This window comes from Ranitomeya imitator, chromosome 4, assembly GCF_032444005.1.
Source record: "Ranitomeya imitator isolate aRanImi1 chromosome 4, aRanImi1.pri, whole genome shotgun sequence".
NCBI lineage: Eukaryota > Metazoa > Chordata > Amphibia > Anura > Dendrobatidae > Ranitomeya > Ranitomeya imitator.
Window position 1 is genome coordinate 677,082,904 of NC_091285.1, and position 19,159 is coordinate 677,102,062.

General features: G+C 44.8%; 1 protein-coding gene and 1 long non-coding RNA gene across 2 annotated transcripts in view; one reads left to right on the top strand and one right to left on the bottom strand.

Moving 5' to 3' along the window:
- LOC138677300 (mucin-2-like) overlaps nt 1-6,317 on the top strand; it is a 59,322-nt gene extending 53,005 nt beyond the window's left edge. Inside the window, exons 5-8 of the mRNA XM_069767336.1 lie at nt 1,166-1,330; nt 3,051-3,166; nt 4,026-4,102; nt 5,732-6,317. Of these exons, the coding sequence (XP_069623437.1) occupies nt 1,166-1,330; nt 3,051-3,166; nt 4,026-4,102; nt 5,732-5,767 (394 nt within the window). The 3' untranslated portion in view covers nt 5,768-6,317. The remainder of the gene's footprint in view (nt 1-1,165; nt 1,331-3,050; nt 3,167-4,025; nt 4,103-5,731) is intronic.
- The window catches only part of LOC138677301 (uncharacterized), a 355,122-nt gene that overhangs the window by 79,907 nt on the left and 256,056 nt on the right, over nt 1-19,159 (bottom strand). The window lies entirely within an intron of this gene.

The window sequence follows — 19,159 nt, forward strand, 5'->3', positions numbered from 1 at the left end:
AATTCAGTGTCAGTCTGAAATTAAATACCCAGTCCCAAGCAACCCAAATCCAGTAGTTGTTGGTCGCATTGGGACCCAGAGCCTCAAGTGAGGAGAGGGTTTGTGTTATAGAATCAGTTTTGGAAGTTCCAGTATCACTACCGTCAGCACTGGCCCCTACATTCATGTTTTCACACCACCAAGGAAATCATCTCCACTACAGAGATATGTCAGTGTTTAATGACTCCAACACAGAGGATGATGAACATCTGCAAAGCTTTGAAACCCTGATGCTGATGCACCAGGTGTCCACAGCTGATTGGGCAAAATACCTGTGGATTTGTATGACTGGCCATATAAAGATTGCTGTTCGTTCGCTTGGGCTCAGGACTGCCTGGACTATTGGACTGTTAAGGAGACTCTGTTGGTCCTTGTTACCATCACCCCTGAGAGATATCGCACCAAGTTCTGGAGTCTCCAAAATAGGCCTCCTATGTAGAATTTAGCAGTAAACTCCAGTGACATAGCAACCTCTGGCTCAATGGTTGTGTTGCCCATTCCGCTGATGCCCTCCGGGACGTAATCGTTTTCAAGCAACTTATGGTGAAAATAACCCCATAAATGCAAGAGTGGGTAGCCGACCACAAGCCTGACACCCCAGAGCAAGGAGCAATGGTTCAAGTGGTCTTTCTGAAGACGGCCAGGCCAACGGACGAGAGCTCCACTGACCCCTGAGTATCCACAACGGCATTTGCCCAGCCTTTAATCCTTGGCTTGCTATAGTGTTTACTGGAAATATCAGCTTCTTGACATGGATGCTTTGTGCCAAAACTCCATCGATCAAAATATTATTGTGGGGCTGCATTCTGCAAATTTTACCAGTCAATGATTATGGTGTACACTTTACCAGACATCCACCAAGATGCAATACTGGCTCTCAGGACTTCAGTTTAAAGATCTTGATCTTTCATCTTAAATCAGGAGGTTTGACCCTCCCCACTTTCTCCCCAGCTATTATTACTACCAGAGCTTATGGTTAGGTTTTTTTCTATCTTCTTATGAATTAAAATGATGATGTCTTCTTTGTTCTAAGGTTGTCATTAATTCAAGAAAGATTGACGTTTGTTGACATAACTAGATCTCTTTATGTTCATAAATTCATAATGCCATGATTTTTTCCACATAGTTGTCCAAGGACAGATCTCTACATCTACTCTGGTTCTGAATGCACAGGAAGAATCCTAAAGTCAGGAGTGTATGGAGCCGTTGGAGCAGCCATTGGTATCCTGGCAATCATTATTGCCACTGTGGCATTCCTTTTATTCAAAGCAAAGAAGGATAAGACATCTTGGTGAGTTCTGTTGAGAAATAACAAATTCATCTAAGATGGTGGAGGCAATGTTAATACTTGTTGACCAAACTTATTAAAGTACAAAAAAATGTTTGAAAACAGCTACAAATATCACAAAATAACAAAATAAACTATGGTAGCGCTGTATAACCAGTAGTTATATCCTTTTAATTCATATTACCCCCTTTCCTCTATTGCATAAGGGTGCTTTCACATTGAGTTTAGTCACCCGTTCAGGTGACTCATCGGGATTTACGTCCAAACCCCCCGTAAAACGGCATTTGTACTTACGTGCTAACGGTCATAGACTGCAATGGTGCCGGCAGAGTGAATGTACACTCTGACATGCACCATTATCGGGAGTATATGCCTATTGGAGGTGGACACCCGTACGTAGTAGACTTAGTCTAAGCGACCACCTCCAGCAGGCGTACACTCCCAACAATGATGCACGTCAGAGTGTACATTCACTCTGCAGGAATCATTACAGTCTATGGCCCCATCAGAGTATACAACAAATCCCATTTTGAGAGGGGTTTGGTCATGAACCTGTACTGGGCCACTGCGTTTAGTCACCCGTTCAATGTGAAGCACCCTAATACTTCTATGATCCTCTTAGTGGACGAAAATGATAATAAAAAAACAGATGTTTAGTTTTTTTTGTTGTTGTTTTGATTCTTACAGTTTTTTGTATGCTTTACTGGGTTATTCTTAACGTGTGTCTTCAGGAGAGCAAAGTTTGCGAGGCTCCTCATTTCTGATTTGCTGGGGGGTATGACCCCCCATTAAGTGACAGTTCTGGTGCAGTAGCATCATTTTTCCGCTACGCTTTTCTTGCTACTGTAACATGTTCTGTTATGTCAGTGCTTGTTCTGAAGTCTACACTATCTTTGTATACACTGTAGATATAGTGAACAGTGAATATTTTAACTGCTCTGGAAACTGCCGGTAGGGGCTGGAAGATTGTCATTTTGCAGGACTGATAACAGCTCAGTTAGGTACTAATTGTGAATAAAGAGGTGAATAGCTAATTGCTGAATAGAATGGCACGTTGATTCTATTCTGCGGGTCTGCATAGTATTCATTAAATGTACATAGATGTTTTTGTTTTACTACTTACAATTTAAAAAAAAAAAAAATCTTTATAAAAATGTGCTTTTTGTTGCTAGATCTTTTTTTCTATTCCTACATCAATTGAGCCGATTTTTAATGAGTGCTTGCTTTTTGGGGTTAAATTAATCACTTTTTATTCAATTTCTTAAAGGAGGTGAGATGGTTTATTAAATGAAGTGATGGCTTCATGTTTTTTGTTTGTTTTTTTTTTTCTTTTTAAAGTGTTCATCGTGAAATATAAATAATCTGACATGTTATTATTTTGGATTGTTACAAAGAAGGCAATATTTTTTAACGATGGTGGTTTGGACTCTTTTTTAAATATTATAGGAGTCCCTATGACATCATTCTAAAGGGGCAGTTTGTGTGCCGATGTTCGGTGCTTCCGTTTTCCCAGAAAATATGCCTCGACAGCTTGTCACAATTTTATGTACTCCATAGGAAATCAGAGAAATGGGGGTCCACCGAAGAGCCCCAAAGAATTCTACGGGCATGATATTATCTAAGAACTATAGTTTTCTATCGGCATCATATAACTCAATGGTTTTATTGCATTACTTGGTGGATCACTCGGTTGACCGTTTATATGTCGTTTTTTATGCTTTAGGGATGTGTACAGCAAAGATAACAATGAAAAATGGTTTGAAGATTATGAAGAAGATCAATGGAGCCAAGAGCATGGATTTACCAACGTGAACTTACAGGGAGACTCTAACGAGGAAGGTGAGAATAATATGACGTAATCACATAATTTTAGAAATTAGGAGGGTGTTCTACAAAGTTTGTTCAATGGTACGCTTAAAGTGAACCTGTCATGTCCATAAACTCTATTAATGTGCAGATATACAGTAGGGTCAATCTGCAGGTTTATAGGGTTACAGTACTTCCTGGCCATTGTACCAAGAGCGTGGCTATTGGGAGGAAATTAGCTTTAAATCTCCCAGAAGCCACCAGCTCTCAGTCACAGAGGCGTGCTCGGAGTGGCTCATTACACAGTGAGAAGAGACAATAAGGACGATCCATCACTTTTATTGACAGCTCACGGTGGAGCACATCAATGCAGAGTAAACTGTCAATTAAAGTGCTGTGGTGTGCCTATTCAATGTTGTGAACGATGACTGGAACCCCTCTGGGCACGCCTTATTGACTGAAAGCCAGCAGCTCCGGGAAGGAATAATGTTCTTGGTCTCCTGGTAGCTGCACATTCAGTAAGGCAGGAGAGCATTGTAATGCCTATATAATAGCCCTATATCTGCAGGTTAATAGCACTTGGGACATGACAGGTTCCTTTTAAAGATGAGGATAATGGACTATATTATATGTTCAATCTGTGGTAGCATAATCAGTCAATGAACACTTGACATACTTGACAAAAGACTTGTGTTTGCAGCCCGGTCCCACAATATAAACCAAACAGGAGGCAGGTATTGTGTTAAATTTAATTCAAAGGGCAGTTTCTGACCATCTTGAGGGTTATTCCCGTCTATAAATGTGGATGTACTATTAAACGTTGTACAATTTTCTACAGACGGTAGTTTCTCCTCTTCCTCCTTCCTCAATGTCCCTTTCTGCATCTCTTTAGGTTCATCTAGTATGAGCAGTCAGTCCAATAAAGAGAAATTCACGCCCAGACTGGAAACTGTGGACACAACACTTCAGGTACTGGTATACATAGTCTTCATTTTGCTCTCCGATCCCTAATGCTTACATGTATCTTTGAAGTGTCGACAAACCAGAAGCAAAGATTTAATTCCCTTCCCTAGCATCGGTTTCTTAATACCCCTAATGTAACAATGTGGGACATTTTTTGGACAGCCCTGCCACTCAGAACTCAGAGCACATTCTGCTAACTACAGTCCTGAATATTTGGCACCAAAGACCTAAAGTAAAGATTCTGGACCCCAAAGTAAAATCTGTAACACTTCACCAACCCATCATGTGCTACACTGGTGTCCTCGTAAGGCAGATGGGTCCTTGTGTAACTCATTGTTAAATCCAAAAGTCTTAAAAACGAACTTTTTGTACAGTAACAATGTTAAATTAAGGTGAGGTTAATAAAGCTAATTATCTCATAATAATGGTCCCTATCAGGGGTGGAATATATTACGCAGCAAGTGGATGGATGCTTTGATGGCCGGGAAAAATTGACAAGTACAAAGATCTGAGCAACTATCAAAAGTACTGCGTCAAAGAATATCCTAAGTGGCAGGGCGTGTAGTGTGTTACCACCGGTTTGTAGTGGTTAGTACTTCATAAAAATGGTCCAAGGGAGGACAAACTGTTAAAGGGAACCTATCACCATAAAATTCCTATCCGATCTACAGGTCTCATGTTATTGAGCGCAAGGAGAAGATTGATATATGGTTTTGTGATGAAAAATTGTACAGTATTTAACCTGTGATTTTAAAACTTAATTCTCTGCTCATTCTGGGATTTTGGGTCCTGTGGGTGGTCCTATAAGTGACTGACAGCTATCTCGAGGCACTCCTACAAAGAAAGGACCGCCCACTGGACTGAAAATCCCAGAATTAACAGAGGTTTAACTGATCAAATCATGGCTTATACTGAATCTTTTCTCACCAAACTATATATCAAAGTACTCCACTTCCCCAGCTCTTTAACATGGTGACTGCAGATTGCACTGAATTTTCATGGTGACAAGTTCCCTTCAGGTGGAGCTCCAGTGATTGGCATTCAAGAGACCTAGTGAGGATTTGAGGATCATCAGGATAGGAGATAACTTGGCGATCATTGGAGGTCTGAACTCCCGGGACCTTTAATTACTGTTACAATAGATCAGCAGTTCACATGTTCGGCCACCACTCCAATTATTTAGTTTGAGAAGTCTGAGCACTGCATTTGTTCAGCCACGTAGAGAATGGATGGAGTGACAGTCGGGCATCTGACCTGCCACACCATTTTGTAATGGGGAGAGAATGTCAATGTTCTAACAATCCGTGCCGTTCCCAAAGGTCAGACCACCACCAATTATATGTTATCATCTACCCTGTGGATAGGTAATAACTACTTTTCACCATACAGTCCCTTTAAGACATTTTATTTGGACATCATTGTTCGATTCGAAGATCTTATTAAAGTAGTTGTGTAAATTCAGAAAATGTCCTGTTGTTCTTGCCATATCGTATCAAAAATGTAGACATTTTTCTCAGTTGTTCAGGTTAATGCCATTCTCAATTCCAAAATGTAGAATTTTGACCTCCCCCTTGTCTTTCCATATTTCTGTCTTCTTTGTTCTAACAGCAAGCACGTTTTTCTATATATATATAGATTAAAATCCAGAGGCCTGAAGTTTCTTTTGTATGATTCATCGACGCTGCTAACAAGAACCTTATCCAAGATCCTTGGGAGAGAAAGGATCCACAAACCATACAGAGATCCTGACCTATCACCCTAGATCATAGGACCTTGATTTGAGGCTTGTGACAAGGAAACCGATGTCTTAGAACTGATGAAGCTGAACTAACCGGAAGAAAATAATCCAAACATTAAATCAAAACAAACACTGATGGATTTTAGAAGAAACATTTGGGTTTTGTGGTTCAGAACTTTCCCATTGGACCCTTTCTCCTACAATGTTGTTTTCTCTGCTTCGTGAACATTGTCTACCTCATTGACATTGAGGCCTATCTACATTAAAAAGACAACATCTTACTTCCGGACTCAAAGTTTCTGGACATTCTCGTTCATTGTGGTGGACCATACCGAGAACCTCACAGTCCATATGTATTATGACACAACCAAAAGAAATTGGCTGTGTGTTTATCGTGTTATAGTCAACGTGTCAATAATTATTTATACTAAACTATTTAGAATTTTCGTAATACAAAATTGTATATATATTTTACCCATAAATGTGAACTATTAAATTATTATTGTGAGTAAAATAAAAAAAAATCTGCTTTGTTTATTACAAATAGAAAAAACAAAACAAAAGAAACCCCAAAAAGCGATATTTTATTAATAATAGTTACAAACTACAATAGTATTCAGACACACAAAAAATGAGGCACTATAAGGGAACATTGGGTACAGTCTAAAGGGGGTAAATAAATACAAATTATGCCTATATTACCGTGTTAGGCCCTATAGGTTGATGGCCTGCCTGCCAACGGATGTTGGCACCCAAGATGAGCGATGTGGCCTCCGCTCCTTGACGGCTCTCCCTTAATTCCCTGTTATCCCCTACCTAATGATAATACATACAACAAAAATACATTATTTTTAATAAAATATTGTTTTTAGGGGTTTCTTTAGTTTTGTTTGTTCTGGTCGTTGACCTCTTGGCAGTACACTTGTTTTGTTTATTAAAATTACATTGTTTTATGATGAAAACTAGATTTGGAGAACAGCCGATGAAGTATCTGCAGTCTTGCAGACCAGAAGAATTGTGATTCAAGTGATCAAAGTATTCAATAAAAGCAATCAAAAATTATAATAAGATCATTCGATAATAATCAGTGAAAAAGAGACAACTTCTTCACATTTGTGGGGCTGATAATAAAACATCATATGCATGAGAATAACTGAGGTATCTCATCAATGCTCCCTTCACACTTTTGAGCTTTAAGACACACACGATACTCACTTTATCATATACACGTCCCTTGTAATCCTCAAGGAAGATCATATGCACCACCTAAGTATTATATTTGACTGATATCAGGCCCCTTGAAAGAAGAGGCCCATTATAACTGGTGTTGAGAACCAGCATAGCAGTGTGAGGTCAGTACTCAATACCGAAATGTAAAAGAAATTGACATTTTACGGGAGACATTTGTTTTTTCTTAAATGCATGCATTTTGGGCTAAAAAATTTTAAATTGTTTCTTAACAAAAATTTTGGCTTGGCTTTCCCTGTTTTTTTGTTTCCCTGCACGTTGAAGATTGTAGAATGATTTAAATGAGGATCTGTTGGGGAGTTTGTAGCTCTTTCATTGGTCTTTTTCTGACCTTCACTTTCCACTGACCACATCAAAGTTCAAAAGAATTTTGATGTGGTTATGTAACAAGGTGGCATGGGGTGGTAGTCGTGGGCGAGTTAATTAAGCAACAGTCAGCGAGTATCCCGGCACCTTACACATGGAGAGATGGGTGCAGTGGAGTACTCACTTCTGCTGCTTGGATTCCCTCACTCTCTGTCACTCCAGCCTCTGGTTCCCAGGTTCCATGAAACACCACAAAGTCACAATTGTTTTCCAACAGTTGAAATTTACTAAAGGGCAAGGCATCCATCACATCAGCAGCACAGTTCACATAGGGCAACATTTCCTGTCCTTTTCCTGCCTTCCGGGCAGAGTCTAGTATCTCTGTAATTTATCTCTCTTTACTCTCGGCTTTCACGGCCATACCTCTAGCCAGACTCTGTCCTGTCTGTGCTTTCCTTTCCTCTGCCATCCAGGCAGCATCTCTGGACAGTTTGTGTCCAATCTGTACTTTCAGCATCACCAGCTCCCTGTCAGCCCCTTGTCCTTCCTGGGGATGATCTTGTTGAGCAGGTGCCCGACTGCACTATTTTCCAGCCTGGTGTCCCTTACTGCCATCCACAGCTTTATCTGTTGTGAATTCTGTTATCGAACTCCCTCCTGTGGTCATGAATGGTACTTCGGCGAGTTCTGTCCATGGACTCCCTCTGGTGGCTGTGAGTGGAGCTGCTGCTTCTGAGGTTCCTTCCACAGGTGACGTAGCTTATTCTTTGGCTGGCTGCTCTATTTAACTCCACTCAGATCGTTACTCTATGCCAGCTGTCAATGTTCTTGTACTGGTTCAGTTCGCTCTTGGATCTTTCGGGTGACCTGTCTACTCCAGCAGAAGCTAAGTCCCTGGTAGTTTATTATTTGTTCATTGTTTTCTTGTCCAGCTGGCTATCTGTTGTGAATTCTGTGGCTGAGTTCACTTCTGTGGTCACAAGTGGTATTGCAGTCTCTGGGCTTCCTCCCTCAGGTGTTTTGGTGAGCTCGTTGGCTGCCTTGCTATTTAGCTCCACCTGAGTCTGTCTTCCTTGCTCCTTGTCAATGTTCCAGTGTTGGATCTGAGCTACTGCATCTTTCCTTGGGCCTGCTGCTCTGCTAGATAAGTGCTTCTAGTTTGTTTTCTGTTTTTTCTGTCCAGCTTGTTATTATCTTTTGCTGGAAGCTCTGAGTAGCAAAGGGGTGCACCGCCGTGCTGTTAGTTCGGCACGGTGGGTCTTTTTGCCCCTTTGCGTGGTTTTCGTTTTAGGGTTTTTTGTAGACTGCATAGTTCTCTTTGCTATCCTCGCTCTGTCTAGAATATCGGGCCTCACTTTGCTGAATCTATTTCATTCCTACGTTTGTCTTTTCATCTTGCTAACAGTCATTATATGTGGGGGCTGCCTATTCCTTTGGGGTATTTCTCTGAGGTAAGTCAGGCTTGTATTTCTATCTTCAGGCTAGTCAGCTCCTCAGGCAGTGCCGAGTTGCATAGGTAGTTGATAGGCGCAATCCACTGCTGCTTCCAGTTGTGTGAGGATAGATCAGGTACTGCAGTCTACAGAGATTCCACGTCTCAGAGCTCGTCCTATTGTTTTGGGTTATTGCCAGATCTCTGTATGTGCGCTGATTACTGCACGCTGTGTTGCCTGATTGCCAGCCATAACAGTACAAGGAGCCATTCAATGATTTCCAATAGAGGGAAAAAAGAAATCCTGACATCATTTTTTTTTCTTAGCTCTGTCTTCAGTCTTTTTTTTCCCCTAGACATTAGAGTGCTTCAGGACACAGCTGTGGACATGGATATTCAGGCTCTGTGCTCCTCAATGGATAATCTCGTTGTAAATGTACAAAAGATTCAAGATACTATTGATCAGAAATCGATGCTAGAACCAAGAATTCCGATTCCTGATTTGTTTTTTGGTGACAGAACTAAGTTCCTGAGCTTCAGAAATAATTGTAAGCTATTTTTGGCCTTGAAACCTCATTCTTCTGGTAATCCTATTCAACAGGTTTTGATTATTATTTCTTTTTTGCGCGGCGACCCACAGGACTGGGCGTTTTCTCTTGCACCAGGAGATTCTGCATTGAGTAATGTTGATGCATTTTTCCAGGCGCTGGGATTGCTTTACGATGAGCCTAATTCAGTGGATCAAGCTGAGAAAAATCTGCTGGCTTTATGCCAGGGTCAGGATGATGTAGAAGTATATTGTCAGAAATTTAGAAAATGGTCAGTACTCACTCTGTGGAATGAATCTGCACTAGCGGCTTTGTTCAGAAAGGGTCTCTCTGAAGCTCTTAAGGATGTAATGGTGGGATTTCCTATGCCTGCTGGTTTGAATGAGTCTATGTCCTTGGCCATTCAGATCGGTCGTCGCTTGCGCGAGCGTAAATCTGTGCACCATCTGGCGGTATTGTCTGAGAGTAAGCCTGAGCCTATGCAGTGCGACAGGACTATGACTAAAGTAGAACGGCACGAACACAGACGTCTGAACAGACTGTGTTTCTATTGTGGTGATTCTACTCATGCTATTTCTAATTGTCCTAAACGCACTAGGCGGTTCGATAGCTCTGCCGTTATTGGTACTGTACAGTCCAAATTCCTTTTGTCCATTACCTTAATGTGCTCTTTGTCATCATATTCTGTCATGGCGTTTGTGGATTCAGGCGCTGCCCTGAATCTGATGGATTTGGATTATGCTAAACGTTGTGGATTTTTCTTGGAGCCTTTGCGGTGTCCTATTCCGTTGAGAGGAATTGATGCTACACCTCTGGCCAAGAATAAGCCTCAGTACTGGGCCCAGCTGACCATGTGCATGGCTCCTGCACATCAGGAAGTTATTCGCTTTTTGGTACTGCATAATTTGCATGATGTGGTCGTGTTGGGGTTGCCATGGCTACAAACCCATAATCCAGTATTGGATTGGAACTCTATGTCGGTAACCAGCTGGGGTTGTCAGGGAGTACATGGTGATGTTCCATTTTTGTCTATTTCGTCATCCATTCCTTCTGACATCCCAGAGTTCTTGTCGGACTTTCAGGATGTATTTGAAGAGTCCAAGTCTGATGCCCTTCCTCCGCATAGGAATTGTGATTGTGCTATCGATTTGATTCCTGGTAGTAAATTCCCTAAGGGTCGTTTATTTAATTTGTCCGTACCTGAACACACCGCTATGCGCAGTTATGTGAAGGAGTCCCTGGAGAAGGGACATATTCGCCCATCGTCGTCACCATTGGGAGCAGGGTTCTTTTTTGTAGCCAAGAAGGATGGTTCGCTAAGACCGTGTATTGATTACCGCCTTCTTAATAAGATCACTGTTAAGTTTCAGTATCCCTTGCCATTGATTTCTGACTTGTTTGCTCGGATTAAGGGGGCTAGTTGGTTTACTAAGATTGATCTTCGTGGTGCGTATAATCTGGTGAGAATCAGGCAGGGAGATGAATGGAAAACGGCATTTAATACGCCCGAGGGTCATTTTGAGTATCTAGTGATGCCGTTCGGACTTGCCAATGCTCCATCTGTTTTTCAGTCTTTTATGCATGACATTTTCCGTGAGTATCTGGATAAATTCTTGATTGTTTACTTGGATGACATTTTGATCTTCTCAGATGATTGGGAGTCTCATGTGAAGCAAGTCAGAATGGTTTTCCAGGTACTGCGTGCTAATTCCTTGTTCGTGAAGGGATCAAAGTGTCTCTTCGGTGTGCAGAAAGTTTCATTTTTGGGGTTCATCTTTTCCCCTTCTACTATCGAGATGGATCCGGTTAAGGTTCAGGCCATCCAGGATTGGACTCAGCCGACATCTCTAAAAAGTTTGCAGAAATTCCTGGGCTTTGCTAATTTTTATCGTCGCTTCATCTGTAATTTTTCTAGCATTGCCAGACCATTGACCGATTTGACCAAGAAGGGTGCTGATTTGGTTAATTGGTCTTCTGCTGCCGTGGAAGCTTTTCAGGAGTTGAAGCGTCGTTTTTGCTGTGCCCCTGTGTTGTGTCAACCTGATGTTTCTCTTCCGTTCCAGGTCGAGGTTGATGCTTCTGAGATTGGTGCAGGGGCGGTTTTGTCACAGAGAGGTTCTGGTTGCTCAGTGTTCAAACCATGTGCTTTCTTTTCCAGGAAATTTTCTGCTGCTGAGCGTAATTATGATGTGGGCAACCGAGAGTTGCTGGCCATGAAGTGGGCATTCGAGGAGTGGCGTCATTGGCTTGAGGGTGCTAAGCATCGCGTGGTGGTTTTGACTGATCATAAGAACCTTACTTATCTTGAGTCTGCCAAGCGCTTGAATCCTAGACAGGCCCATTGGTCGTTATTTTTTGCTCGTTTTGATTTTGTGATTTCATACCTTCCGGGCTCTAAAAATGTGAAGGCGGATGCTCTGTCTAGGAGTTTTGTGCCCGACTCTCCGGGGTTATCTGAGCCGGCGAGTATCCTCAAGGAAGGAGTCATTGTGTCTGCCATCTCCCCTGATTTGCGGAGAGTGTTGCAGAAATTTCAGGCTAATAAACCTGATCGTTGTCCGGCCGAGAAACTGTTCGTCCCTGATAGGTGGACTAGTAAAGTTATCTCTGAACTTCATTGTTCGGTGCTGGCCGGTCATCCAGGAATCTTTGGTACCAGGGAGTTGGTTGCTAGATCCTTCTGGTGGCCATCTCTGTCACGGGATGTGCGTGCTTTTGTGCAGTCCTGTGGAATTTGTGCTAGGGCTAAGCCCTGCTGTTCACGTGCCAGTGGGTTGCTTTTGCCCTTGCCGGTCCCGAAGAGGCCTTGGACACATATTTCGATGGATTTCATTTCTGACCTTCCCGTTTCTCAAAAGATGTCTGTCATTTGGGTGGTCTGTGATCGCTTTTCTAAAATGGTCCATCTGGTGCCCTTGGTTAAATTGCCTTCCTCCTCTGATTTGGTGCCTTTGTTCTTCCAGCATGTGGTTCGTTTACATGGCATTCCTGAGAATATTGTTTCTGACAGAGGTTCCCAGTTTGTCTCGAGGTTCTGGCGAGCCTTTTGTGGTAGGATGGGCATTGACCTATCTTTTTCCTCGGCCTTCCATCCTCAGACTAATGGCCAGACCGAACGAACCAATCAGACCTTGGAAACATATCTGAGATGTTTTGTTTCCGCTGACCAGGATGATTGGGTGTCATTTTTGCCGTTGGCTGAGTTCGCCCTTAATAATCGGGCCAGCTCGGCTACCTTGGTCTCTCCATTTTTCTGCAATTCTGGGTTCCATCCTCGTTTCTCTTCAGGACAGGTTGAGTCTTCGGACTGTCCTGGTGTGGATTATGTGGTGGACAGGTTGCAGCAGATCTGGACTCAGGTAGTGGACAATTTGACCTTGTCCCAGGAGAAGGCTCAGCTTTTTGCTAATCGCAGACGCCGTGTGGGACCCCGACTTCGTGTTGGGGATCTGGTTTGGTTATCTTCTCGTCATATACCTATGAAGGTTTCCTCTCCTAAATTTAAACCTCGTTTTATTGGTCCGTATAGGATTTCTGAGATTCTCAATCCGGTGTCTTTTCGTCTGACCCTCCCAGACTCCTTTTCCATACATAATGTATTCCATAGGTCGTTGTTGAGGAGATACGTGGCACCTATGGTTCCATCTGTGGAGCCTCCTGCCCCTGTTTTGGTGGAGGGGGAATTGGAGTATATTGTGGAGAAGATTTTGGATTCTCGTGTCTCTAGACGGAAACTCCAGTATCTGGTCAAATGGAAGGGTTATGCTCAGGAAGATAATTCCTGGGTTTTTGCCTCTGATGTCCATGCCCCAGATCTTGTTCGTGCCTTTCATGTGGCTCATCCTGGTCGGCCTGGGGGTTCTGGTGAGGGTTCGGTGACCCCTCCTCAAGGGGGGGTACTGTTGTGAATTCTGTGGCTGAGTTCACTTCTGTGGTCACAAGTGGTATTGCAGTCTCTGGGCTTCCTCCCTCAGGTGTTTTGGTGAGCTCGTTGGCTGCCTTGCTATTTAGCTCCACCTGAGTCTGTCTTCCTTGCTCCTTGTCAATGTTCCAGTGTTGGATCTGAGCTACTGCATCTTTCCTTGGGCCTGCTGCTCTGCTAGATAAGTGCTTCTAGTTTGTTTTCTGTTTTTTCTGTCCAGCTTGTTATTATCTTTTGCTGGAAGCTCTGAGTAGCAAAGGGGTGCACCGCCGTGCTGTTAGTTCGGCACGGTGGGTCTTTTTGCCCCTTTGCGTGGTTTTCGTTTTAGGGTTTTTTGTAGACTGCATAGTTCTCTTTGCTATCCTCGCTCTGTCTAGAATATCGGGCCTCACTTTGCTGAATCTATTTCATTCCTACGTTTGTCTTTTCATCTTGCTAACAGTCATTATATGTGGGGGCTGCCTATTCCTTTGGGGTATTTCTCTGAGGTAAGTCAGGCTTGTATTTCTATCTTCAGGCTAGTCAGCTCCTCAGGCAGTGCCGAGTTGCATAGGTAGTTGATAGGCGCAATCCACTGCTGCTTCCAGTTGTGTGAGGATAGATCAGGTACTGCAGTCTACAGAGATTCCACGTCTCAGAGCTCGTCCTATTGTTTTGGGTTATTGCCAGATCTCTGTATGTGCGCTGATTACTGCACGCTGTGTTGCCTGATTGCCAGCCATAACAGCTATCATGATTTTTCCTTGCTAGCTGGAAGCTCTGGGATGCAGAGTGGCACCGACTCACGGTGCGGAGGTCTTTTTGCACACTCTGCGTGGTCTTTTGTAGTTTTTTGTGCTGACCGCAATGATACTGTTAGGGCTAGCGGAACACACCAAATAATAAGACAGATAGAGTATGGTGCGTTCGAGGCCCGGGGTCCACCATGCAGAGATGGAACCTGCTGCCAAGTAATGACGGACTATATGGCGGTACAAAGTGAATACACACATGGGCTAACCTCACCCTGTGTGAAGGAAGCGAACCCTGTTACGTCACAGGGCCGTGGTACCGCACCAAGAGCGCAAGCAACGAGTCTCAGAACTCAATCCCAAGACACAGGATTTGAGTACATAGACCTCATGCGCTCGACACCGCTACTGAGGTGTCAGAGTGACAGCAATAGAAGCACGAGAGTGCATGCAGTGCCGTACTGGCGAACGCCACTAACCACCCAGGCTTGGGTCAGGAAAGCGCTGTGAAAGCACAAGGCGCCGCACTGGCGGTCACAGCAATAAGACGCTGTATTGTGTGTTTACGTGCTGATGGCTAAGTTGAGCGCTAGATAGCAAACATACACCTTCCGCGAACAGTCATCCAATAGGGAGGGTTATTTAAAGAGCGACTTTCACTCACAACACACACACATTTACAAATGTACACTAGCGCATGGCCGTGCGGTCATGCGCAGCTTATATAGTTGCAGCACGTTCAGGACCCTCCAATAAAGGACCAATGGGAAGCTGCTACCAAAGTTTTGCCCTTTCAGGACCTTCCTGGAGGACCAATGGGATGTGCTGTAGTACCTGAGCATGTGACCCTCGATCTCCAATGGGAGATCTTGCCCTGGGCATGCTCAGAAAGAGAAAAGCAGGACTTAGCCCCAAAAGCATCTGCTCGCCGCTGCCCAACACTGACTTCAATGGCAGAAGCAGGAAAAGCAGCAGTAACTCTTTGTACAGAGTGAGACTGAGCAAGACGCTGGGACCGACGTCTCTGCTGAGCAGACTCCACTGCGGCTGGATAAGAATGGGAGACCGCAGTGGAGATGGCTTGAGATTCCCCTTGTGCAGAAGCGGGAACTCGACACCTAACATTACCCCCCCTCCTAGGAATCCCCCCCCCCTCCTTGGGCCTCGCTACGCTCGAAGGCAGCAATGAGCTGTGGGGCCCGAATGTTTTCAGCAGGCTCCCAGGACCGGTCCTCTGGGCCATAACCCTTCCAATCCACCAGATAGAACTTTTTGCCACGTACCACCTTGCACCCCAAAATAGCGTTCACCTCGTAATCGTCCGTAGACGAACCCGATGTCCCGGCAGATGACTCGGAAAACCGGGAGATGTATACCGGTTTCAAGAGGGACACATGAAAGGTGTCGGTGATACCCAAGCGTGGAGGAAGGGCCAGACGGTAGACCACAGGGTTAACCTGTTCAAGGACCTTGAAGGGACCCAAGTAGCGAGGTGCAAACTTAGTGGACTCAACACGCAGCCTGATGTTACGGGCGGAGAGCCACACTAAGTCGCCAGGAGCAAAGGTCGGAGCGGGACGCCGATGAGCATCGGCGGAGGACCTCATTCTCTCCTTAAAGGCCCGAATGGCATCCTGAGTGCGGTCCCAAATGTCCCGTGCCTCCACAGCCCAGTCTGCCACCCTGGAGTCAGCAGAAGACACAGGAATGGGCACAGGGACACGCGGATGCTGGCCGTAATTTAGGAGGAATGGAGTCTGACTGGTGGAGTCGGCTACGGCGTTGTTAAGCGCAAACTCTGCCCACGGTAGCAAGGATGCCCAGTCATCCTGCCTGGCAGAAACAAAATGTCGTAAATATGTGACCAAGGTCTGGTTGGCCCTCTCTACCAACCCATTCGTCTCGGGATGATATGCCAAAGAGAGATTCAACTCAATACTGAGTAGACGACAAAGCTCTCTCCAGAATCGAGACGCAAACTGGGGACCCCGGTCACTAACAATTTTATCTGGCATACCGTGTAGGCAAAAGATATGTTTGATGAACAAGACAGCCAACGCCCGTGCAGAAGGTAGCCGTGGAAGAGGCACCAAGTGCACCATTTTGGAAAAATGGTCGGTGATCACCCAGATAATGGTGCAGTTACGAGACTTGGGTAAGCCCACCACAAAGTCCATCCAGACCATCTCCCAGGGCCTGTCCGCCACCGGCAGAGGGTAAAGCAAACCAGCTGGCCGTTGCCGAGGGGACTTGTTCTTGGCGCAAGAGACACACGCCCGAACATATTCTGCCATGACACGAGCCATATGCGGCCACCAGTATGTCCTCGCCAGTAACTCAGATGTCCTTTTGGAACCAAAATGTCCACCCACCCTGGACGAGTGTGCCCAAGAGAGAACCTCCGGTCGCAAACTGGATGGTACAAAAGTCTTGCCCGGAGGCACAGACTCTAGCGAAACCGGGGCCACAGTTCTCAAGCTCTCGGTGGGGACAATAAGCCGAGGCTCCTCTTCCTCCTCCGCAGATGACACAACGGAGCGAGAGAGAGCGTCGGCCCGAATGTTCTTCTCCCCAGACAGAAAATGGAGGGTGAAATGAAACCGGGAGAAGAATAAGGACCATCTGGCCTGGCGAGAATTCAACCGCTGGGCTGTCTGCAGGTAAAGAACTCTGCAGAAGCGGGAACTCGAAACCTAACAGATACCTTTCCTATCCTCAGTCTGTTTAGTTAGTCTGGCCTCCCTTTGCTGAAACTTGTTTCATTCCTGTGTTTGTGACTTTCATCTTATCTCACAGTCAATATATGTGGGGGGCTGCCTTTTCCTTTGGGGAATTTCTCTGAGGCAAGGTAGGCTTTATTTTCTATCTCTAGGGCTAGTTAGCTCTTAGGCTGTGCAGAGGCGTCTAGGCCTGTTAGGTACGCTCCACGGCTATTTCTAGTGTGTGTGATAGGATTAGGGGTTGCGGTCAGCAGAGCTCCCACTTCCCAGAGCTTGTTCTTGTTAGTTTAACCATCAGGTCATTCCAGGTGCTCCTAACCACCAGGTCCATAACATTTACCCCCACAGCCTGTAACTGTCTCACTGTATGCGTCCTGCCCTTGGATGCCTGACAGAACCAGGAAGTATCTGTCCTATACCTCCCTGTTCTGTGCTGCTCTGCTGTGTGATTCCTCCCATCTGCTTAACCCCTATGCTGCCTGTATCTAACCAACACTTCTATCTATTCTATGCTATCCTATGCTCTATCTCTACTGTGCCCCCTCTATTCTAATTCCCTATGGTCCTGCACTACTTACTAAACTATCCCTAAGCTAAAGCACAATACATCCCATTACAGTACATGACAAATACATTACAGTGCACCAATAGCAAAACATTAATAAAACATCATGGTGCCGCAAGTGAACAGCATTAAGGAGAGAGAAGGTACATGAAGGTCCCCGCCACCTCCTTATAGCTATGCATAAGTTGAAAACGGCTCAGAAAAAAAAAAGGCATGGTTCACATTTGTACATTTGCAGATGTACAACTTCTGCATCCATCAGATATTTATGTTGAAAATGTGCACAAAAGTGCATCATATGTTTGTCTATTTCCACCTAAATTTAGATATATACATTTAATATTCATCATTATACATCCAGCGCTGTATGAATGTGAATGTAGTGCAAAAGACGTACAGACTCAACTCAGAACAAGCTCACTGGAGGATTCTCAGTTAATTAATTGTGTAGTCAGTAGAGTTGAGCGACCTTGACCTTTTTAGAGTCGAGCCGGGTTTTGCGAAACCCGACTATGTCCAAAGTCGGGTCGAGTGAAATCGGCCGATTATGACGTAAAGTCGGGATCGACCGAAACACGAAACCCAATGCAAGTCAATGGGGCAGCATAGTCGGCAGTGAGTGGGGGCCAGGAAAACACCTAGAGTGCCCATTTTAATGTCAAAACCATCCATTCTTCTTAATGAAGCTTGTCAAGCGTAATTTACCTTCTAATAATTGGAAGGCATTTGAAATTGGGGGTCATTTGGCTAAAGTTGTGGGGGGTAGGGCTGGTTCAAGTAATTAGTGGGCCCAGGAAATCTGGACCACGTCACGGCAGTGGAGCAGGGAGAGGTAAGTATTTCAACTTTGCAAGTGCTGTGAACCTGAGCAAGCAGGGGGGGCCCACTCGTTGGCATTGGCACTGGCACAGGGCCCCTCAAAGTACAGCGGTGTGTTTGCACGGCGGGGGCGCCTCCCACCGGCAGCAACACTTTTGCGTACTATGAGAGGCCCTGTGCCAGTGACGTCGCCAACTAGTATTCCTCCCCCCACCTGATGAAGGAACCTGCACTTTCATCTGCACCTTCCTCTTTGTCCCCGTGTAAGGTGGTATGGTATGCGGGAAGAGCAACCTGACTTTCAGCAGGGTCACAATGTTGTTGTGTAGCGTGCACGGGGAATGTTGCGTTATGGGTCAATGTACCAGCAGACTCATCTATCACTGGCTGGGCAATGGGCACGATGAAGTGGAAACACAGATATAGGCCCAAAGAAGAAAGTGGGCTAAATGCAGTTCAAAATTGGTAACACAGGAATAACCAGGGGGCATTGCAGTGGAGGACAACTGGAATGAGAGGCTGACACAGAGAGTAGGGCCAAATCAGTAAGTAGTCGAAATGCAGTTCAAAATTGGCAACCGTAGTAAACAGGCGGCACAGCTTTGTTCAGTGGAGGAGAACAGCAAGGAGTGGCAGACACCGATAGTAGGCCCCAAACCAACTAGTACGCCAAATGCAGTTGTTCCATTTAACCACAATTTAATGAGAGCCTGAAGATAGAAGCTCAGGAAAGGCAACCTGGGGAACACCTTGGAGTGTAACACACCATCTCTCTCCACCCCATACCCATTTTGTAGGCCTAATGCAGTGTACTTTTCTACAACTACTAAACGAGAGTCGGAAGACCGAAGCAATGGCAAGGAAACCTGGGGAACACCTTGGAGTGTAACACACCATCTCTCTCCACCCCATTCCCCATTTTTTAGGCCTAATGCAGCCTACTTTCCGACACCTACTAAACGAGAGCATGAAGATCGAAGCTCAGGAAAGGCAACCTGGGGAACACCTTGGAGTGTAACACACCATCTCTCTCC